This window comes from Ruditapes philippinarum, unplaced genomic scaffold (genome assembly GCF_026571515.1).
Source record: "Ruditapes philippinarum isolate M1 unplaced genomic scaffold, ASM2657151v2 ctg2508_1_1_1_1, whole genome shotgun sequence".
NCBI classification, from domain to species: domain Eukaryota; kingdom Metazoa; phylum Mollusca; class Bivalvia; order Venerida; family Veneridae; genus Ruditapes; species Ruditapes philippinarum.
Window position 1 is genome coordinate 45820 of NW_026858711.1, and position 24898 is coordinate 70717.

A 24898-nucleotide genomic window follows, 5' to 3' on the forward strand; every position below is an offset into this window, starting at 1 on the left:
GGGAAATAAGGTCTCTGTAGTAAAGATAGTGCAAATGGTGAAAATTTCAGGATATCATCTTCATGCCATGGTAATGTCAAAAGTGAAGTGGGCCCAAAATTATCTCTGTTCATTCGAAATTTCCGCCATTTTCAAAATGGCCGCCATATACATTTAACGTACATAATAGCTCATTCGGTGAATTTTTTGCAAAGATCTGAAAGTATCAATAAAGCATGCATTAAGTTTCTACTTTACAAAAATTAAAATCTTTAAAACATTCCATTATATTCAGAATTCAAGATGGTGTCCAATATGGCGACCAATCATTTGCAAAACTGATATAACTCTTTTGCAGTACAATTTTTCGCACAAATTATGCATATTTCGATAAAAAAAGTTTTAAACACATATCAGATTAATCAAATTACATGTAAACCACAATGTAAGTAAATCTTTTCAAAAATATCTTTAAAAATGTTAAAAAAGTGCCGATATTTGCATATTTTTCTAACATGGCTTTCTAATAGGTCTATGTTCATAATTCAAAAAGTTACTTAGTTTCTTATAGTGTATTTAATATTCAATTAACAATATGTGTTTATTGTAAAAATGTAACAAAAAAATTAAATCTCGGGCCAGTTTCTCAAAGCTTTGTTAAATTTAACTGCATGTTAAATTAACAGTCTATTAAAATAGCTAACCGACTGTTACTACACAGTCCTTAAAAACCTGTTGCTCAAAACTTTTTAACAGAAGTGTTAGGGCCCAGTTACACAGACGGTCGGTCCCCAATCGGTCATTTAATTTTCAATTTACTCGCTGTTATGATCGGTTGTCATGCGTGATTTTATTTCTGGTTTTCTGTGTAAACGGCCATCGGTGACAGAAATCAAACCCAAACAGGAATGGGTCGATGATTAAATGCTGAAATACTTTTGGTTTTTATCGTTTGTAAATCGGAGCTAAATCGGGCGTAACGCTGATTAATCGATGTTTGATAGCTAGTCATCAGTGGTTAAACACTTTCCGTCAGATATGGCCGGTGATTCATATTTGGTTATCTTTGTCCGATCGGCGATATCGGTGATTAAGAGCTTGCATATCTCGTGATATAGGTTGTCGTCGGTTATTTTTAAAACATTTTCACCGATCGAGAATTTTAAACGTGTTTAAAAATCCCAATCGGTAATGTTTCACCGATGAAACTTATCTTTCCCCAATAGCAGTTGATAGGTGGAAAACAGGTGACCAATAGGCGATATCGGTGTTAAATACGTTGTCATCGGTTCACTCCATAATTTGGCTAAAAAAACTACCGATCAATCACCGATGGCTCTGTGTAACTGGCGTGTTAACTAACACCCCTGTTAAATTTGAACCAGCTGTTAACAGGTTCATTCACTCCCATAAATCCTCATTCTGTAGCTTGCAAAATGGTGTCTGAAACACTACAGTCAAATATCTTGTCTCTAAATAATCATGTTTTAGTTTAAGATAAGAGCAAACAATTTCATTGTTAAGAAATCTCTTCTTCTTGAGGAATTGGTAAATGGAAATTTTGATGTGTTAACTACGAAAGTCCGGTATGTACTACGTACCTACTACGTAGAGAATAGTAATGTAATAATATGGTTACTGAATAACATCCACACAAAAATGCCTTTAATAGACACTTTCAATTGAAATACTTTAATTTATTCATTTTGTATATCAGTGTTTTTTTCTTGCTGGGTGGTTCCAGTATTTCTCACTTGAATCACCCTAAGGATATGTGGCCTGCTTTTTAAATTTGTCGTTTGACGTATTATCTGTGATATGCAGGCTTCATAACATCAGATCCCCTTTCAAAATTCCATTTTATTTAGTTCTACACATCGTTTTCTCGTTTAGGGCACACGCATTCTTTTACTTGGGGACCATACGCCGCTTTTCATGGAATGACACTTACGTATCATATTGAAGGTTCCATAATAACACACATATGAACACATCTGTGGATGTCTCAAAATTCCAAATTGTACCAGTTCATGTTAAATATATTGCTAAAGCCGGTGCTAGGGGACGTGGACGGTAGTTTGCACTTGACAGTACCGTCCATGAACAGGCTCAATCAAACCTAGCCTGCGACATTTTCAATTTTGCCTTTTTGGCTTTCTTTAGAGATTCTTATTTTCTCTATTAAACCTGAACAAAAACAAATAATTTATGGTAATGGTTAATATACATTTTAACATTTAAACGACGTCATGTAAATAGAAGAAATCTCAATTGCAGCGAAAGGAACTGTAAGGAATTGGTAAAATTTGTTTCTTCATTATATCTATTTTGATATTTTCCATATGTTTGAAAATGACGGCCATCTTGAATGAGCAGAGATATTTTAGGACCCACTTCATTTTTGAAATATACATGGTATAAAGATAATTTCCTGAAAGTTTCATGCTTGTATCACCATTTTCACTAATTTCTCAATTTCCCGCCCCACCACTACGAAATAACAAGCTGTCTTGGTTAATTGATATATTCTCAGCCGTAATAGCAATTCACTCAAAATAAAACATTTTTGCAATACGAGTAAAACAATTAGAAGGAAAATAAACTCGATATCTCTACTTGAACTGATACTACACCAAAGAAGCGTCAAGCACATTGAAAATTATTTACTTTTGAGATTAAATAAATAATATTATGATAACAAGTGTAATGCCATGAGGTCATAAATGATAAATGTAATATAAGGCACTACAAATGCTTAATGGTTTGGAAAATGATGGGTGTGGTCAGAATCTGGATAAAAGGAAATGAATATATAAAAAACGTGTTTGTTTAACCCATTACTTCATATACACGCCTTTTAACGCCTTTTTCACCCCCCCCCCTTTTTGTTGTCTCAAATGATGAAAAAATGCCTTATTTAGGCCCCAAACAATTGTTTTTGTTTGAGAAATGTTGTTAAAAAATTGACCTCTTTTTCGGCGCGGCCCCCCAACCAAAAGATACATCAGGGGGTTGCCAGAAGGGGGATGTGCCCCCTTCTGTTTGGGGGGGGGGGAGGTTTGAAGGTGGGCGGAGTCCCCCTCATCGCCAAGAAAATTTTGGACTTGTGAGAGGCTGTAAATGACCCCAGATTGATCATAAGGTAACGTGTAACCAACGCTGAAAAGCATTTGACTCTATCTCAATCCATTGATAAGTTGCAGCACTTTGAAATCAATTTTGATGGAAAAAATCAACGCAAAATAGTGATTTTTGGCAATTTTGAGATGTCCCCTCGTTGCCATGGTAACAGAAAATTTAAGTCTGAGCATGTTGTTGCAAGGACAATGGTCCAGTCAACATTTGTGCCAAGTTTGATTAGTGTTGAAGCAGTTTTTATAGTATTATAGCAATTTGAACTTGTAACGGGAGACTTTTTAATGAAAACAGCCATTTTTCACAAAATGCTCATGAAGCAATGGGTTAATGAAAAAAATAAAAAAATCTACAAAACAACAATTTTTCTTCAAATTTATATGACAGGCCATGTTTAAACATGAAAAAACGCGATTTAGGGTAATTTCAAGTATTTTCATCATTTTCAGTTAACCCATTACTTCATATACACGCCTTTTAACGCCTTTTTCATCCCCCCCTTTTTTGTTGTCTCAAATGATGAAAAAATGCCTTATTTAGGCCCCAAACAATTGTTTTTGTTTGAGAAATGTTGTTAAAAAAATTGACCTCTTTTTCGGCGCGGCCCCCCAACCAAAAGATACATCAGGGGGTTGCCAGAAGGGGGATGTGCCCCCTTCTGTTTTGGGGGGTTTGAAGTGGGGCGGAGTCCCCCTCATCGCCAAGAAAATTTTGGAATTGTGAGAGGCTGTAAATGACCCCAGATTGATCATAAGGTAACGTGTAACCAACGCTGAAAAGCATTTGACTCTATCTCAATCCATTGATAAGTTGCAGCACTTTGAAATCAATTTTGATGGAAAAAATCAACGCAAAATAGTGATTTTTGGCAATTTTGAGATGTCCCCTCGTTGCCATGGTAACAGAAAATTTAAGTCTGAGCATGTTGTTGCAAGGACAATGGTCCAGTCAACATTTGTGCCAAGTTTGATTAGTGTTGAAGCAGTTTTTATAGTATTATAGCAATTTGAACTTGTAACGGGAGACTTTTCAATGAAAACAGCCATTTTTCACAAAATGCTCATGAAGCAATGGGTTAACACAAATGTCCCCGGCTCAGATTCTTGTCAATAACAAAACTTAAAAAAATGTTTACCCATTCACTCAGTTATATGGACATAAAATGTGCCCCAAAAAATGTAAACAAAGATAAATTATTTGTCAGAGTCAAAGTAAGTCATTGTTATAACTTGTGATGAAGTTGAAACATATTCAGCTTTATCAAATATATATAAATGCAAGACTTTACCTTGAACGCAGGGACCCCAAACTTTATCCAAATATGAGACACTGGTAAAAAATACAAAAATGTAAAAAAATCTATTGTTAGTACAAGTGACATTTAATTTGTGAATCCCAGCACTGGCCTAACCAAGGTATGTTCCTTTCAAATATGAAACACACCAGTCTATAAATGAAGGCTGTATAAGCAAATAAGTAAAAATCTATTTTTGGCACCCTTTACCTTGATCCACTGACCCATTACTCAATCCAAAGGAAGAATACTATGCAAGTTATCTTCCTACCAAATAACATATACATATGTCAATAAATAAAAATTGAATGAACAAAAGCGTAAAAATCTATTTTTAGCACTTGTGACCTTGGCCCAACTGACGCCTATCTACACCCAAAAGAGAAGACCTCAATTTTATGTTCCTACCAAATGGAGAAGACCTCAATTTTATGTTCCTACCAAATATAAAAGACATCTGTCATGGAATAAGATTAATAGACCTGTAAAAGTGTAAACGTTTTTTTTTTGACATTGGTGACCTTAACCATGACCTAAATGACTCCTTACTAAACCTAAAGTAAAAGGACATCCCTTGTCATGTTTGTATTAAGCATGAAATACATCAACATACAAAATAAATGTTGTATGAGCAAAAACGTTTAGAATTTTTTACACCAGCGACCTTGAACTTGACCCGAGAACCCCAAAAGGCCCCTTACTCCACCTTGAACTTACCCGAGAGACCCAAGAGACCCCTAACTCCAAAAAAACAGAGGAGCACTAAAGCTATCCACCTACCAAATATGAAAGATATCATTTAAATAAATGAAGTAATTACTAGTGGGAGAATATTAAAATAAATTTAACAAGCCGGGTAAGGTTAACCATACAAGGCCTTATTTTTAAAGTGACAAAACGGGAAATAACTGGGAAAAATGGATGGCACAGTTATAAACTTGGCAATATTATGTACTTTGTATTGATAAGCATTTGTGAAAATTATGAAGCCAAAAGTATATATAGAATTTAAGAAATATCTAACTTGCTTGTTTAGGTTAACCATGATCATTTTCAAAGTGCCGAAAAGGGTAATAATTTAGTATAAATGAAAGCCATAGTTATCCTACATGTCCAGATCATGACTGTATAGATTAGTAAGTGTGTAAATTATGAAGCCATTTGTACGGGTAGAAGTAAATTTAAGGAATCCGCCAGGAATATTTTATTGTGCACGAAAATAAAATAAAATTAATAAACTCGGAAGACCTTTTCACCCTGGCGAAGTCAACGTCGATTTGTTGAATATTGTCGGTCGTGCACAATAAAATATTCCTGGCGGATTCCTTAAATTTACTATTGCTTTTTTCAAAAGGAGTGGAGCAAAGGGGCAAGACGTGAGAGGAAATATTCGATGTAGAGCGCAAGGCGATATTCAATGGCGTTTATTCCAAGAGCGAAGTCTAAGAATTTCTATAAATGTAAAATTTCATTTTGTGTGTTATAACGGTGTAATACATCAGTGGTAAAATATGGCACAATATAGTAATATTCGTAAAAATACCCTTTTTGTGAAGTAACAAAGGGCCAGTCCTCAAAATTGCAGGTTTTGATTTTGATAATATTAAATGAACATGATTTCCTCACAAGTAGGTATATACATTGTTTTTCACATAAACCCATAGCGATCCGCTAAAGCTGACTGTATTTGAATAATCAAAAGTATGAACGGAATGACGCGCATATATTGTAAGTGGGTTCGAAATGATGGACGAACGGACAACACCATTTAAAACCTCCTTCCGGGGCATAATAGAATAATACCTTTAGCTCGTGGCCTGGAAATTAAAGAAAATATCGGACAATTTGCCACAATATAATGATAATAATAATAATAAGTTTTATAATAATAATCATTATAGTAATCATTTATTTTAACTCATAAACGCATGTCACCTCTTTGCGTTGTGCGTTTTATATTAAGTTGTCGATGATAAGATTGATTAACAAAGATATTATGTCTATAAATGCTTTAACCCTTTCCCCCATGAGCATATTGTGGAAAATGGCCGTTTTCGCTGAAAAGCCTCCTGTTACAAGTTCAAACTGCTATGAAACTATGAAAAATGCTTCAATACTAATCAAACTTGGCACAAATGTTGACTGGACCATTGCCTTTGTAACGACATGCTCAGTCTTAAATTTCCTGTTACCATGGCAACGAGGGGGCATCTCAAAATTGCCCAAAATCACTATTTTGCCTCGATTTTTTCCATCAAAATTTATTTCAAAGTGCTGCAACTTCTCAAGGGATTGAGATAGAGTCAAAGGCTTTTCAGCGTTGGTTACACGTTACAATATGATCGACCTGGGGTCATTTTTAGCCTCTCACAAGTCCAAAATTTTCTTGGCGATGAGGGGGACTCCGCCCCCCTTCAAACCCCCCTAACAGAAGGGGGCACATCCCCCTTCTGGCAACCCCCTGATGTATCTGTTGGATGGGGGGCGGCGCCGAAAAAGTGCTCAATTTTTTTAGCAACATTTCTCAAACGAAAACATGTGTTTGGGACCCAAATAGGACATTTTTTCACTCTTTGAGGCCTAAAAAAAGGGGGGGGGGTCGAAAGTGCGTTGTTTCGCGTATATATGGGGTAAAGGGTTAAGTAGTTCATTTAAATGACTTATTTTGCTTTAATTATGTGTCCCAATAAAACAGATATCGACACATTATTAGTATTTCGAATGTATAAAAACAAACTATATTTTCACACTGAGAAATAAAAACAATTCAGATTAGTGTTTTGTCAAACCTTTTTCTTCTTTAAAGGGAATACCATGTCGTTCCATGTCCTCTGCTACTTCTTTTAATCTTTTACTTGTTTCTAGAATAAAATGAACGGGTAACCCACTGTCTTTAGTCCAAGACTTCTAAATATTATCGATAACGTTAACAAATATTAATTTTTGTGTACAACAGTATTATTCAAACAATCTGATATGTAGAATTTATTTATTTGTTTATATTTATCTTCTACAATAAACCTTATAAAATCATCAATTATCCCTTTAAAATCGTCAATTGATAAACAGAAAAAAATATTTGTATCTATAGACATTAATTTTATGTACTGATAGTTCCCGGAATGCCAAATATGTATAACCATGTGTACGGAAAAAGACACAAGTATTTTTTATCAGTTACCGTAGTCATGATTCTGATAGATAACATTTAGAAAAAAAATAACATTTCAAATAAGTATGCAAAATAACCTTCATAATCATTCTATTTTTTTAGGTAAACAAAGCAGTGAATTACCTTTATATGTGTCTCGCAGACGTTTTAGCTGTCCATTTCCCTCGCTAAGTTGTCCAAGCAACTTCTTCGTGGCAGTCTTGTCAAAACATTCCTTAGAATACTTTTCTACTAGGGCTTTACACTTTATCTGAACAACATCGTCCTGGCCACTTGACAACGTATATAAACTTGACTTAAGATCTCCCCAATACGAACCGAATTTACCAGCATCTAATGACGCCAATGCAATATCAGCATAGTTTTCACGTGCATCTTTGATTGTTTGTATTGCATCCTTTTCAAGAAATGACAGTTTACATAAACATAACACCGTAAAACACATTGAAGAGATATCCCATGAATGAAAGTTTAGCTGTGATGTATCCTGGTCAATGTCTTGAAGCATATCATTCAAGTTTGGAATTTACTCTTTCAGTCTTTCTTCATTGTTTTGAAGAAATTCTTTAATGTCTTTTGATTGCTTTAATCCATCACGCTTTAAAACCGCTTCTAAAACAAGTTTTCCTCCATAATTTAGAAGTGAGGCATAGCGTGAATAGCATTCAGGTACTTCTTCGAAAAAACATTCAAACTCTATAAAAAAAGAACAAAAACATTACTACTATAACAACCAAAACGATCACAACAGCAGCAACAATAACAACAAAAAAATGTGCATCAAACTTACTTTTTCATTGATATGATTTTGCCATGAAGATAATACAGTGCACAAATGAAAAAAGAAGGGTATTCGTGTATTCGTATTCATTGTACTGATTTGAATCGTTTTTGTCGTTTCTCTTGAGGCACAGACGAGATTAATGTCAAGTAAAGTCTTTGGTGGAACGATAAAGGTCTAAATAAGTATATATTCAAGGATTAGTTTGGCTCTAAGTCAACTGTAATTGTCACTTCAATATTTTTATTGGAGATGCCAATGGACGAGCAAAAAAATCTCACCTCCCAGGACTTTGTAAAACAATTAAGTCACAATTAAATATCATTGAAATGTTACTATGTACGAAGTAATATACAGTGTAATATGACTTGTAACTACTTAGCTTTTTTTAAAGTCGAAATTGTTATGGTATCAAGAAAGACATTATTTAGTAACATTTCAGTCTTGTAATTGTGTTACTTCCCCTTAATTATTATGTTTAAATTGCCATATATGATAGTATACATGTGCCTCTCTGATATCAGCAGTATCACATAACAGAACATAACCGAAATAAATAGCTTCAATTTGCAATAAGCGAAATATGACACAGTTATAATTCATTTCCTCAAAAATGGAAATAGGTTTTAACATTATAATGTGCATGTGTAAATGAGTTTAATACACATTGTGATACTAGTGTTCATAGGGATCCGAGTAAGTTTAATTTCTGTTACTTGAGTCTTTATCTTATACACTTGCTACAAGCTAAAATACAACTACCTTAAATAACATGTTCTTATCGAATTAAATGCGTGTATCTGCATATTACATGGCATTTTAAAGAAAGGCTGAAGTGACATATGCAAAAAGGCTGATTCGTGTTCGCTCGATATCTGACAGAGGACCAAATTGATCAGGGACTGAAAAGTCTCGCGATAAAATATATTCGGGTTCCATATATCTAATACGAAATTCTATGGAAGATAATATATCTTTCTATTAAGTAAGTTTACCATGCTCCTCTCTCTATCTCTCTATTTGGATAAGTAAACTACGTTTACAACTAAACAGTATGATACATGACCACGACAGCATCTCGGACAGCTCTTACTGGGATTTAAACTACAATTATGACAATCACAAAGCTCAAACGCTTTAAAAATTGGAAACTGTGCAATAATATTATGATATTCATGCAGCTAAAGCATATCATTGTTCGATGATATTCCCCATTTTTGTCATATCGGTCATAATTTAAGTAGTCAAAAGTGAAACAATCATGACATCTACCTTCACCTCCGAATAGAAACGGTACGTTTATTATTCGAAAATTGAAATTGAAAATTTAGGAATATAAATATTAAAGAATAATGAACGATATGAACTGCATGTGATATAGACAGGAAAGAGGTAAGCAGTTATTAACCATTTTTAAGTAATATTTACATGAGACACTGTAGCAGTAAAATTTATATAGAATATAAATCACTTATAAGTAGTAAAAATTTTTCTCGATATTAGGTAAGTAAAATCGTTTTAATTCTTAGTTATATTTACGAACGTGCTTGAAGATATAGAGGATATTTGTTTGTTTGTGTGTAAGATGAAATTTTATTGCATCGAGTGGGCTTTAAAAACAGTATTCTCACGAGTGGCGTAGCCACGAGTGAGAATACTGTTTTTAAAGTTCACGAGATGAAATAAAATTACATCTTACACAACAAACAGACAAATTTTCTTTTTATTTTATGCTTAAAAACAAGTTAAAACGAAATTTCCATAATTTTAACGTTAATATTAAAATCTGTTTCCCCCATTGAGAGCCCCATTTAGACGGAATTTCTCATTAAAAACAAGAAGTCTCTAGCTGAAAAATAAGTCCGCCAATCAAGGTTAAATGACGGTGATATTTATTCATTTTATTAAAAAAATATGAATGATCGCTTGTTTTAATAATAAAAACAAACAATTCTTGTAGGAGAAAAAGTCCAACCATCCATCCATATTTCTGTTACTTACTGCGAATTTATATTAGACCTGGCTTTGTAAAATGTAAGCGGCAGCCATTTTTTTAAAGTTGTGTATTTCATGGGAGGAAAATAATTGTGTAAGATTCAGAGGGATATAATTTGGATTTGTTAGTCATACACCTTTTTAAAAGAAAGAAAACTTATTTGAGGATTGTAACATACAAAAAATAAGTGTTGACAGAAGTGAAAACATTCAGAAAAGGAGCTAGGAAAATGGAAAACTTGGAAGCTTGCTAAGGAACGCTGGGTTGTTTCACTTATTCTACGAGTGATGGCTGTCAATGCTTTTCAATTTTTCATAAAGCATACGGCAGTAATTACTCGTAGGATACTTTAATATGCCCAAATGTCATCAAGAGCAGTTTTGCATGGGGAAGGAATGTATTTTTTCAGACTGTAAAAACGAAACAAAAAAATTTAGAGACGAAATTTGGTGATTGGAATTTGAATTAATAGAAGTAAGTTTTCTCTCTTTATTACTTTTGACATTTAAGTTATTTATCTATTTCAGCTTTGCTATTTCTTTTAACAGCCTGACATTGTCAGAATTGTCAGTAAAAATAAAATTGAGGTACCACATGGGGAAAATCTTAAAAAAGTAGTTTCGTCATTGAAAAAAGTGAAATTATATTTTGATAATTTTCACTGTGAAATTATCAAATATAATTTTCACGGATAAATCAGTAATTCACTAAAAAGCATAAAATAAATGATACTCTTACTGTCTGGGTTGTAAGGTTGCCATTTAGTACAAATCTGCTCATGGGAATGGCATAAAACGCAAAAACTCGCTTTCAGGGACAGATGTTTTAACAAGAAGGACAATGACTCTTACATTTTCATAATTTTAAAATTATGATTCTCTTAAATCACGCAAAATTTAAGAAATTCCTCTTCACTACTTCAAATTTTCCTACACTGTCTTTGTAAAAATAAAGAAAACTAAAGGAAACGTCATTAGGAATTTTGCAAATTGGTTATGCGTATAAAAACGATACAAAGCATAATTTCATAACAAAAATTAAAGAGAAAAGTGACACAAATGAAAAGACAAAAAAGAATGCACTCATAAATGTACACCAAGACGTATAGGAGCTTTTCGTTTCATATAATAATTAGTTATATATTTGCCCATTCAGTAGAGATACCCTACAAAATGATATATGAATACGAGCAGTCAGGAAGAGCGCTATTGGCTTGCGATTATAATGCCAGAGTAGGCTTAAACCCAGGCTATATTGTATGTGATATTTTTGTACCAGATATTGACCCTGAGTGTTATTGTTAGCCGGGCCTCAAAGGACAAAACATACAATTCACGCGGCACTCAATTACTTGATCTATGTAAGGCTACTGCATTTAGAATAGTATGGGCCCGTATTCAGAAACGATACTTAATCTCAATCTCGACTCAAACTCACGAAAGGTCGCCTCAAGTAACGCTGGAGTAGACTTACGGTAAGTAACTCACAATGTGCAAAGTGGTATTCGTTTTGTTTACTCAACCTTACCTCTCGTGAGGCAGACTTCAAAAGTTGACCAACCGGTTTTATTGCATTACATCACTGAATATACAATCATGTCGTTTAAAAGAGTGCATTTCAACGAGGTGGAACAATTTTGAATTTATTATTAAAAATCTGAATTTAAAAGAAAAAAAAAGAAAAAAGAAAAAACAATTTTAAATAATTACATGTTCGATAAAACAAAAGCATGAAGAGACATGTATAGAGTATTTAGAAGTTTTCAAGTAGTAAATGCCAAAATAGCAAAATAATGTTGGAAAACCTGAAAGACGGGACGAAAAAAAAGAAGATAAAGAAAGTAATTAAAGGCTTATGACAGGCATTTAGAACTAAAATAAAACAACATTTCAATAGCTTTAACTTTATTTTAAAAGTAGATTTTTTTTTGCAATACACAATTATGTTTCCCTTTTTTAATCATCTTATGGCATTTTTATTTTCAATTTTATTTCTCAAAATTTCAATTTTTGCAAAGGGTATAATCATATTGCATTATCATTTTTAAAATACTACATTGTTTACATTTTTCTACCATCATAACACATTACTGCACGTTCAGTGCACCTTAAAATAGTTCTTATTTTTTATAAGAATTAAAATAGAAAAGGGCATAACGTGCCTTTAACAAGACTGTTTTATTTAAATCTTTGACGTTGGTACTTGCAAATATATAATCCTATTCTTTTTAATTTCTTGAATCAAATTCAATGATTGTGTACATAATTCCCCGTCCCCCCCCCAAAAAAAAACAGCAACAAAAACAAACAAACAATACGACCCTGTTTGATTGTGATGCTGGAATACCCAACGACTGAAGACTGAAGCGGTAATTCATTATCAGCTGTTAGTAAAGTTACAAACTTAATCTAAGTAATGAAACACCTTACTCGAGTAAACTGTATCTTACATAAATCAAGCTAAACAAATGTTCAAGATATTGTTTTGCTACGTGGATTTTGATTGTTGTTTTTTAATTAAAATACTCAGACGTCAACGCTAACTTTATGCCATGATGGTTATTCATGGCGCCATGAATATTTTTTTCTGTCATTTTCCTTCGTAATATCTTCAAAAATATATAGATTGGGAATTCTATGTCAATCCCAAAATTCAAACAGGGTGATATCACTTGTATCTAACTGTTATACATATGCCTATATTTAGAAGCATACGACAAATCATCCAGAATCATCGATGGTCACATTGACAAACACAGGAACAGTCATTTTCATAGATAAAAGGAAATTCAAGAAATTTCCAATTTGAAATCATATAAATTTATTTCTTTTTGGCATAAATACTGGTATCCTGCGAGCTGAATGTTTATACTAGTTGTATTACACCGGGTACACCCCTTTGAAAAATCAAAATTTTTGATAAAGTTCACCTTCTGACATTAATTTAATGGGATCATCTCTATTCCTAAGTATCTGTTTTTCAATATTTATTTTCTAAAATACTGTCAGTTCGCGTATTTGATGCACTTAAATGTATATGAGACAGAATAAATTTAAAATCAATACTCAAAACTAAGTGGTATTCAGTATTATTTTATTGAGGACACCTCAAGGTAGCCCCCTCCTAATCTCACAGATTCTCAACTTTTCTGAGTTCACTCGACACTTACTTTATAACCTGAATACCACTTTACAGAAAGTTGAGGACTGTTTTAACCGTTAGGCAATTATATGGGATTTACTCATTGAGTTTGAGTGTAAGTATCAATTCTGAATACGGGCCAAAGGGTCGTCTTGGTAGTGGTTTCAACTAGATAAATTCACGTAATTGAATAACAAACCATGTTGTACAATCGACTACTTATTAGTGCGCGAAAAAGATTTTTCCATAATCCACGATTTTGCCGTTGACAATTTCAGGGTTTTCAGTGATCATGGATCATTGCGTTTCTTATACACGTGACCTAAGTCAGTCTGATACAAATTTGATCTCTACGTATTTCAAATGGAATGCCGATCATGAGAAATACTTTAGACGCAGTTTAATTGCCAAGTTGCCCGATTTTAACGAGTTATTATTAAATCATGGAAATAGTGATTTGATTCTGTTGACAATATAGTCAATAAATTTACTGGTATTTATTATTTAAGAAAACCCGAAAAATTGTAATAGACCGACTATTGATTATAATAACAAAACTTGGTTTGACCATGAATGTCGATCATTAATATTTATTTACGAGGCGGCACTTAATAATTTTGACAGGAATAAAACTCAAGAAAACCACATAAAGCTGAACAATGCAAAATATGCATATAAACAATAAATAAGAAAAAGGAAAATTTACATTATCAAATTAACAGATTTAAAGCATGCGCGACACCGTGACTTCTGGCGATTATTTAGACAGCGTGATAATAACAAGACTGATATTAAACAGTATTTTTCGTCATCGTTTGAAGATATTCAGGTACAATGCATCGATGAAGTTGAAATGTTTTGTTCTGATGATGATGTATCTAAACAATTAAATGAACGTATATCTTTTTCTGAAGTACGCGAAGGAATTAGGCGTTTAAAGCGTAAAAAAGCTTCTTTACTAAATGAATATTTTTTAAATGGAGCTGACATTTTGGATGGGCATTTAGCTGATTTATTTAACATTGTTTTTGATTCAGGTGTCTTTCCAGAGAAATGGGCCGAATGGTTCATTACAGGGGCGTACCTCTGCTTCTTTTGAGTGTACGCCGAGTGCAGGTCTTTGGCCGAAGGGTCGCCAGAGATATACATAAAATATAAATAGATGTGCTAAAATAAGGGATTTAGGGGACATCTAAGCTAATTGTACTTCTATTGTCTTTATCTATAGTAATGAAAATAACATCACGTACATGTATTGAATCACGAAGTCTAACATTGACAATGTTTTAAAAAGTTCAAAAGTTATTTACTATTAGAAAAACAAAACATAGCCAGGTTTCTCTCTATTGTAATAAAAAATGTTTAACAAGTTTTTTTCTTTGTTATTGTTCTTTTTTTCATCATAACTTAACATGAGATACAATCAAGGAAAAATGTGCTTTAAAATGATCTGTATGACTTAAATAGAAACACATCAGCTTTAATGTTTTAGTGTAACGAAATTTTATCGTATTTATCAGCTAATATGTAGTATCGCACCCTTGAAATATTTTTAAATGCGTATTATGTCAATGTTGAAGACAATAAATATTGTCTTCAACAGTTTTTATTCTCAACTCTACTCTTTCAGTTTCCATTCGAAATATATAAGATATGTCATCAGGAAGTTAAATGCCTCACGCACATAAAAGGATGCTCGCAAATAAAAGAATTGGGACGTACCTGACGTGTCTAATATGGCTATACATTGTTTTCTTTGTATAGTTGTCTATGTTTTAAAAATGTATAGATAAGATTACGTATAATAAAGAATATATATACATTGTATACATGTATATGTCATTGTTTGCAGACGTATTTCTATTTCTATACAAAACAAAATAATACAGTAGAAATATCTTTCTGTAGTGATATATTTTGTAAATACATGTATTCATTTTACGGTCATATAAACAGAAGTTTAGTTCGGTTTGTAACGATAGATGCTGGCAAAGATCTGATTCATAGGGCCCAAACTATTCTACACAATTTGAAATGAACATAAGATGAGCGAATGTTACTAAATTAACAAATAATATACTGACTTATAGCTGCAAGGTAAAATCCATACAGCTAACTCCCTTCCATTTGGCTGCAAACTCCAAGTTGCAGACAAGATCTTAATTTTGCATATAGATCTTGATGTAAAAAATGAAATTAATGTTTAGTTTTCACTGATTTTATTCTTGTGAAAAAATTATTGTAATATATTGGACAATTTCATATCATTATTTTGATTTTGGAGAGGTTTATTAGCAGTATAACATTGATTCTTTAAAGCTTAACTCAATCTGAAAAAAAGAGAAAATTCCAAAGAAATTATTTATATCATATTTTTAAATTGTGCACGTCACTCATAGTTTCTGTTGCAAGGTCTAATTTTTTATTTTCTGAGTTTAAAAGTCTCATCTTTCGGATAGGGTGGTATAAACTGAAATTTTAAAGATAATTCAAAACCATAACTCCTTAAAAACACTGATTTCTCGGATTTGAGACTGACACAACAATAGGATTATTCTAACATGGCTTCCCGTTGATATAAACCCAAGCAATAGTTTTATTTCAATTTGCTCATATGTGCTTACTCCCTTTTCTTTTAATTGATTTCTTGATTGTTAACGCATATTCGAATAAGGTAATGCATATTCGAATAAGGTAACATTTTAAGTATACCTATAGAATCAATTAGTAGCTAATGAATATGTTGATCAATCTACGCCCAAATTATTGATTTAATTTTTGTGTCGCCTCTACGGAGTAGTTGCGACATATAGGGATCACTTTGGCGACATAAAGGGATCACTTCTCTGTCGTCTGTCTGTCTGTCTGTCCGCACTCACAGGACAGTAATTATGTGGCTAGAGGAACAATAGGTAACTGTTCTTTCTCTTTGATGTCATTCATTCCGTAATACTTTTATGTGGCTATTTTCTTTTGTGTGGCTAAAAAGAACAATAGAGAGAACAATAGAGTAGCCAAATAATTACTGTCCTGTGAGAACCTCCGGTCCGTCTGTCCGTCCGTCACAAAACTTTTCCGGACTACTCCTCATAAACTACTGGTGCAATTTCATCCAAACTTTACGGGAATGATCACTACCAAGTCTAGTTCTGCATATTGTCAGCATTTTCCGGTTCAATGATTTTTGTCAGAGTTATGGCCCTTTAATAATTTTTATCTTTTAAGTTTGTCCGGACTACTTCTCTTATACCACTAATGCAATTTCAATGAAACTTTACAGGATTGATCTGTAGCTCAAGTCCTTGCGCATATTGCACGGGTTTTTGGGTTGAATGATTTTTGGCTGAGTTATGGCCCTTTGATAAAAATGTGTTTTTTCTGTGTGTTGCCAGATACACAAAAGCTTGTCCGGACTACTCATAAACTACTGGTGCAATTTCATCCAAATTTTACAGGAATGATCAGTACCAAGTCCAGTTTTGCATATTGTCAGCATTTTCCGGTTCAATGATTTTTGTCAGAGTTATGGCCCTTTAATAATTTTTATTTTTAAAGTTTGTCCGCACTACTAGTCTTATACCACTAATGCAATTTCAATGAAACTTTACAGGATTGATTTGTAGCTCAAGTCATTGCGCATATTGCACAGGTTTTTGGGTTAAATGATTTTTGGCCGAGTTATGGCCCTTTGATAAAAAGGTATTTTTTCTGTGTGTTGCCAGATACACAAAAGCTTGTCCGGACTACTCCTCATAAACTACTGGTGCAATTTCATCCAAACTTTACAGGAATGATCAGTACCAAGTCTAGTTGTGCATATTGTCAGCATTTTCCGGTTCAATGATTTTTGTCAGAGTTATGGCCCTTTAATAATTTTTATTTTTAAAGTTTGTCCGGACTACTTCTCTTATAGCACTAATGCAATTTCAATTAAACTTTACAGGATTGATTTGTAGCTCAAGTCCTTGCGCATATTGCACGGGTTATACGGTTTAATGATTTTTGTCACAGAAGATATAATTCTTCACGATTATGTGGTTCCCAAACTTAAAAGCGCTGCGCAATTTGCACACGGCAAAGCTGGGGCCACATAATCGGATAGCTTCGTTCATAGCCGTCTGGTCCATTGAATTTATCGAAAGATTTTGTAGTTGGAAAAAAACGGCGATAATATTGATGTTTATTTCGGCTGTTGCGTTGTTTATATTACCGTTGAAGTTTAAATTGATCATCATCGTGAAAAATTATATCTTCTGTGTCGATTGACCAAAGGCTTATGTGAAGATATAGGAAATGGAATAAAATACATGGTGATTTTGACGGTAGGTGTGCAGATTTTTTCTGGCGAACATTTTTATCTTGTGTATCATTATAGACGTTGAAATATGATTTTTTTTCAAAACGGCTTATATTAAGTTTTTTTTTTTATATATATGATCAGTACATGTGCTGGGATTGACAAATATGCATTTTATTTGGATTTTAAAGGCGTTTTGAGCTCCAAACCCCAAGTGTCTGTGGTAGGTACGCCACTGCATTATACCACTACATAAAAATGGGGATGTGAATAACGTCAATAATAATCGTGGTATAACGTTATTGAGTATTCTAACACGACCGCATTTTTCACTATTGAATATAGAAGAACCGAAAGTGTGTGTTATTTAAATAATATATCCCAAACTGTGATTGTATTGCTCAATAAAATCACTGTTGCAAGGAATTATATCACGAGGGCGTAGCTCGAGTGATATAATGATGTGCATCTGAACGACAAACAGTGATTTTATCAAGCAATAAAATCACCGATTTGGATATATTATTTCGATTCTAACACGACATCAACAAATGAATGCTGCCGTACCTGACATTAAGCTAAATTGTGCCTGATTTGTTTCCGTACTTATTTTTAGCGTGTAATATTTTTAGTGGTTACGTCACATGTATAATGATTACGTCACATGTCTAAATATAGAATGTCAAACAGTGATTTTATAGAATAATAACACACTTTTGGTTCGGAAAAAAATGCGGAACCTTGTGTGAGAATATCCAATTAAGTCACAGTTGACGTCCTATATTTAGATATATGACGTATTATTACATGCTTTTCGGTGGTTTATAGAAATATATCAGTGATATAAAACTGGTAATTTCACTGTTTGAAACAGTGAAATTACCACTTTGATAATTTCACTGTCTTGAATTTAAGCCCCTTACGTTGTTTCAGTGCAATTCCAGCGTGCACTGTCCTGGGTACCAACTTAATGATGTGACGTCGTAAATGACGTCACGTTTTATTATTATTTGGCGCGCTTTTCATTCAGTATTAGGTTTAATGTCTTTTTAAAACGTTTCTTTGCATGTAATAAAAAGAAAATTTGTTTAGTTCAGTGTAAGATCGGAATATATTTCACCTTGTGAACACCAAAAGTTCATATTTCACTCGTGGCTGCGCCACTCGTGAAATATACCTTTTGGTGCTCACTCGGTGAAATATATTCCGATCCTACACTGAACTAAACAAATATCCTCTATATCATTATACATGTGATGTAACCACTAACAAAATCCGACGCGCAGAAAATAAGTACAGAAACAAATCATGTAGATTCTATTTGCAGAATTAGGTCGCTATCCTTTATATGTATTTCGTTTAGTACATATTATTAAATACTGGGTAAAGATTATCAATACGGATAATATGCTATTAAAATCAGTTTATGCACATTCATTGGCACAGTATTATAATGGTAGAAAAAATTGGGTTTTCCATGTTAAAAAACTACTCGATGATTATGGATTTAGCTCTGTTTTTGTAAATCATGAAAACATGAATTTAAAATTATTTGTAAAATTGTTCAAGAAAAACAGTAACGGATTGTGCCTTACAGAAACTATTTAGATCTTAAAATATTGAGAAAAATGAAACACTGAAATCCTTGTACACACATTTAAAACCTAGCTTTTGTATATCTGATTACTTGATTAAAATAAATTCGTTTAAAATACGTAATTTAGCATAACTAGATTGCGCGTGTCGTCGCATAATTATACTTTTAGAATCCTTAAGACTTGGCGTAATCGAAAACCAAGAAATGAAAGATTATGTTATTTCTGCGGTATTGACATAGAACATGAATTTCATTCTATAATCAGATGCAAAAAAATATTCTGACCTGAGTTCTAAAAAAGAAAAAAGTCTTGTTATATTTCGGAAATTTTAGAACACAAGCATTTACACGCAGGGAATTAAATCTATCTATGTATCCATCTGATTCTCTATCTATTTTGTTCAAACAATTCAATTCTCGCCAATAATATATTTGTTGTACGAGCTGATATCAAACTTACCCTTTGTCTTCTCCCATAGATCATCTACCTAATGGAAAAATAAGATCGCATTAATACAACTATGAAAATTGAAAATTTCAAAAATAAACAATGACATTTTTAGTACATGGCTTGCAAATAAAAAATGTATTCTTTTGTATCTAACAACTAAGCATACTATCATAGTTTGACACTCTAAGAGTAAAAGTTAACACGATCAATATCAATTGAAAAAAAATGTGAATGGTTTGAAATTAAACGTAAAAGTTATGTTTAAGCTTATTATATTTTTATTTGTTTACCTCTTCCTTTAGCTCTTTACACCAATGCTGAAGTATATCTATATAATTCTTCTCATGTAATTGACATGGATCTAGGCAGCTCTTTTTATAATTTTCTAATAAAGCGTTTATCTCAAGTTCATCGTTGCCGTAGATATGTTTATTCAGTCGAACCAACACTTCTTCAATCTGATTCCAAAGTGTTTCAAAATCCCCCGAATTAATTTTTGCATTTACACTGTGACCTATTGTAGAATTGCGTAATTCTTTTAAACGTATAAGATCGGCTCCAAGAGAAAAATCGGTTTTATCTAAAGGTCCGTGCCATCCATTTCTAGGCGGATCAATCATGCCAATGAAAATATTTGTAAGAAGTGTAAGAATAAGGGAAAGGTCAAACTCATCAGGATCTGGATTACTTATTAACTTCATATACTGTTTTTCAGTTATAACACGTCTCCTTTTTAAGTCAAATATTTCACTACCTATAGTTGTACTTCCAAAGAAAGACGGCACATTTGATTTTGGTTTGAAGTGATAAAATATGTCACGTGCTGTTTTTGTTCCAAGATCAACTAGCAGTCGGATTATCTTTAGATAATTTGAGCACTGTTCTGGATTATCCGACATTATATTTGCGATGCCACAGAGTCTTCTGTGTGGTCAATACAAAACACAAGTCCAAAAAGTGAGCAAACTGTAATTGTAAAGGGGGAAGAACACATTAGAAACTTGGAAGTATTATTATATCATTATTAACCAATCTTAAGATTTTAAAGCGTTCAAAGTGATACCAGGGTTCACATTTATAAAGATATTTATTAAATTCAATACTGATTCTATAGAACTCGTTCAGAGTTGAAATACTATTTGGAAAGTTAGATAGACATATACTTATATTTCCTCCAATAACTGAAGAGCTGAACAAACAACAACAACAAGTATATATATATATGTACAATGTTGGTGCTATCTAAATGTATGTATAAATTTGACAGAGATTGCTTGTGAGTGACTATACAGCTTTTAGAGAAACAAAACAAGTTTACTACAATCTCATCGTCGGATACCCACGATTGATAAACATGTCACATAACATGCATGATAATGGTTCGGCCGTGGGTATCCGACGATGGTATTTATTCGTTTTGTACTGACTCACGTGTTTATATATAGCACAGGTTAATTCGTGTATTAATCTTTAAGTAGATCATAGATATTACATACTAAAGTGAATATTAAAGAAACATTACATAGATTACACTTACCATGCAGTTAGTTATCTATTCGTTTCCTTGTCGGATATCATTCATTAGAACCACTTGTTAAGAGAAAAACACGCAAACAAAATTTAACACACGCTCACTTACTCCAAGGTCATTCAATTTGAAGTGAATCATTATTACTTGTATCTGGGATCCCATGTTTTTTTATGACATATACAAGCGCGTATAGTTTTTCACTATTGTAGTGTAATATCGTTTTTATTAAATTGCTTTATTACACTCCTGCGCCGCGGTTTATGTGATAATATCATTTATTTACTATCGTTATAACCACGTAACGCCACATACAGCGACGCTGCTCGTATATTTACAATTTTTTAAGTACAATATGCTATATTTCTGTTAGAATAACCTCAAAATGTCGACAGAACATCGTGTATAATGATATAATACTAAATTTTACTTAATTTGAGCATTGATTTAGTGCTAATAAGTATCCCGTAGGCAGGATGACATCGGTCTTTTAAAAGTTCACACACTTAGTGTAAGTTGCTAAAATTGTACATTTGTTTGTACAGTACAAACAATATCACAAGAGTCCAAGTATCACAGGTCCGAGTCACAATGAGCAATGAGCAACCAAAGAGTATATTATTTATTCATATTTGAAAAGACAAAAAGACAAATGTTAATGTGGTAAATTATGGTTGGCACATTTTTATTCAATGCCAATGCGTTTTATTTTAAATATTTCTTTTTGTAAATGCAGTCTGTAATAAATAAATTAAACTGCATCATTAGATCTTTGTGTTATTTTGTTTATAAATTTATGTATATCCTTTTCTTAAATCGTCCAACTAATCCATGTTGCGCCTGGGTGTAGTTGAAATGCAAACTAGAAATGTGTCCATAGGACACGGGTGCCCCAACCGCGCCACTGTTCTGTCAATCTTATGACTCTAGGTCAAATATTTTTTGAAAACTAAAAATCTTTTACTAAGTATAGAGCAGGTCTTTACAAATACTGAATAAATCCACAAGCAAACCCAAAACAAGTACACATGCTGACCAACATTCTTGTAAACTTTCAAGCCTACAAGTCAAATACTTTTTGAGCTATGCATGAACAAGTTGAAAATTGCAAATTTATACTAGTACTGTAAGTCAAGGGCAATAACTCTAACAAAACTGAAAAAAATCCACATGCAAAGTCCCAGGTGCATAGCTTCAAACTGATGTGAATCATTATTCCTGTAATTTAGTGATGTTGATAATAATTCCTGTAAAGTTGGTTGATTCTAACTCAAGCACTCAAGAAACAAATAAAAACATAATGGATAGGTTTTTACTAAGTCAAGGGAAATTACTCAAAAAATACTAAAAATATCCAGACGAAAATACCCAGGTGCACAACTACACATGCTGATCAACATTCCTGTAAAGTTTCATGACTCTAGGTTAAATACTTTTTGAGTTACGTGCGACACAAAAGAGAACGGACGGACGGACGTTCCAACATTTTGGGTTTAGGGGCTATTTTCTTTGTTATTTTCTTTATTTTTTAAGGGCTACTAGCCCATAAACCCTTTGATCATGGAATGAACCTATTGTTCTCTTTTGTTTTTCTTACTGTTATATACATGTAGCCCCTAAACCCAAAATGTTTGCTCGGACGGACGGACGAACGGACGGACGGACAAGGGTAAATCTAAATGCCCCCCTCTAAAGTGGGGACACAAAAAGTTATCTGGAGAGAGAAATCTAGTCAAGGGTATGTGAAAACTTGACACCAAATAGCTGTTTTTGCTCTGATGATATTTTTAATATTTAGTAAAATCCATATTACCACTTCAAGCTCGCCAGGAAAATAGTTATACTGTGGCAACTATAAGGAAGAACTCGTTTTTAATGGTGGACTAGAAGTGAGTAATTTAGGAACACACCTGTATACAAAGGACTAACTTATTGACATGAAATTAAATATTTAATTATTGTTCCTTTCTTTGTTATCAAGTCATAAAAAGGAACAATGTTTATCTTGGCGCTGACATCAATTTCACAGATGTTACAAATCTGACGGTTCATTGCTATACAAATTCCAAGGTGATGACATTATCACTTCAGTGGTGAAACGTAAGATTTTATTGGTTTCTTCGTTCTGGCAATTAACAGCAGAAAATGTTTTCTCTTTGCTAGATCAAAATATAAAAATAAGAGGGCCATGATGGCCCTGAAGTCGCTCACCTGTATATAGGCCAGTTTAAACCCCAGGGCTTTTGTTTGAACAAACTTGGTAGACACCCATTAGAAGATATTTCATGCTAAACATCTAAGGTTTGGCTCGTTGAGTTTTTTAAAAAAAATATTTTTTAAGATTTAACTATACACATATAGTTAAAAGCAATGACACCCCTAGGGCGGGGCCAGTTTTGACCCCATTTGACACTCACTAGAAGATGTTTCATGCTTAATATCTAAACTCTAGCTATTTGGTTTTTTTAATCAGATTTTTAAGTTTTTGCTATACACATATAAGGAAAATCAATGTCCCCCGGGGCAGGGCCAATTTTGACCCTAGGGCTTTTATTTGAACAAACTTTGAAGACACTAACCGGAAGATGTTTCATGCTTAATATCTTAACTCTAGCGATTTGGTTTTTTTCAAAGAATTTTTTTTTAAGTTTTTGCTATACACATAAACAAAATCAATGACCCCCGGGGCGAGGCCAATTTTGACCCAAGGGCTTTTGGGTTTTTTCAAAGAATTTTTTTAAGTTTTTGCTATACACATAAATAAAATCAATGACCCCCCAGGGCGGGGCCAAGTTTGATACTAGGGACAAAATTTGATCACTTTTGGTATTGGACCTTCAGATAATACAATATACCAAATATCAAAGCCCTAGGCCATTTACTTTCAGACCAGAAGATTTTTCAAGTTTTCACTATATGTATATAATGAAAATCAATGACCCCCGGGGCAGGGCCAATTTTGACCCGAGGGCCATTATTTGAACAATCTTGGTAGAGGTCAACTTTACATTGTTTCATGCCAAATATCTAAACCTGTAGCCTTTACAAATTCAGAGAAGTAGATTTTTTTAAGGTTTTACAATATATATATATATATAAGGAAATACCTATGACCCCCCCCCCCCGCCCAGGACGGGGCCGATTTTAATTCTAGAAACAAAATTTGAACAACTTTGGTTTTGGACCTATAGATGCTACCATAGACCAAAAATCAAAGCCCTAGGCCATTTACTTTCAGACCAGAAGATTTTTCAAGTTTTCACTATATGTATATAATGAAAATCAATGACCCCCGAGGGCGGGCCAATTTTGACCCGAGGGCCATTATTTGAACAATCTTGGTAGAGGTCTACCACACCATGTTTCATGCCAAATATCTTACCTGTAGCCTTTGCCAATTCAGAGAAGAAGATTTGTTTATGTTTTACTATATACATGTTAGAAAAACCTATGACCCCCGGGATGGGGCCAATTGTGACACTAGGGACAAATGTACAACTTTGGTATTGGACCTTCAGATGATACCA

The 24898-nt window shown here is 33.3% G+C and overlaps 1 protein-coding gene across 1 annotated transcript in view; it reads right to left on the minus strand.

The window, feature by feature from the left end:
* Positions 1-21583, minus strand: part of LOC132754018 (uncharacterized) — a 30446-nt gene extending 8863 nt beyond the window's left edge. Inside the window, exons 1-5 of the mRNA XM_060744607.1 lie at positions 21381-21583; positions 20134-20809; positions 19853-19880; positions 7704-8276; positions 7198-7269 (exon numbers count right to left, since the gene is read on the minus strand). Of these exons, the coding sequence (XP_060600590.1) occupies positions 7198-7269; positions 7704-8088 (457 nt within the window). The 5' untranslated portion in view covers positions 8089-8276; positions 19853-19880; positions 20134-20809; positions 21381-21583. The remainder of the gene's footprint in view (positions 1-7197; positions 7270-7703; positions 8277-19852; positions 19881-20133; positions 20810-21380) is intronic.
* Between the last annotated feature and the right edge of the window lie 3315 nt (positions 21584-24898).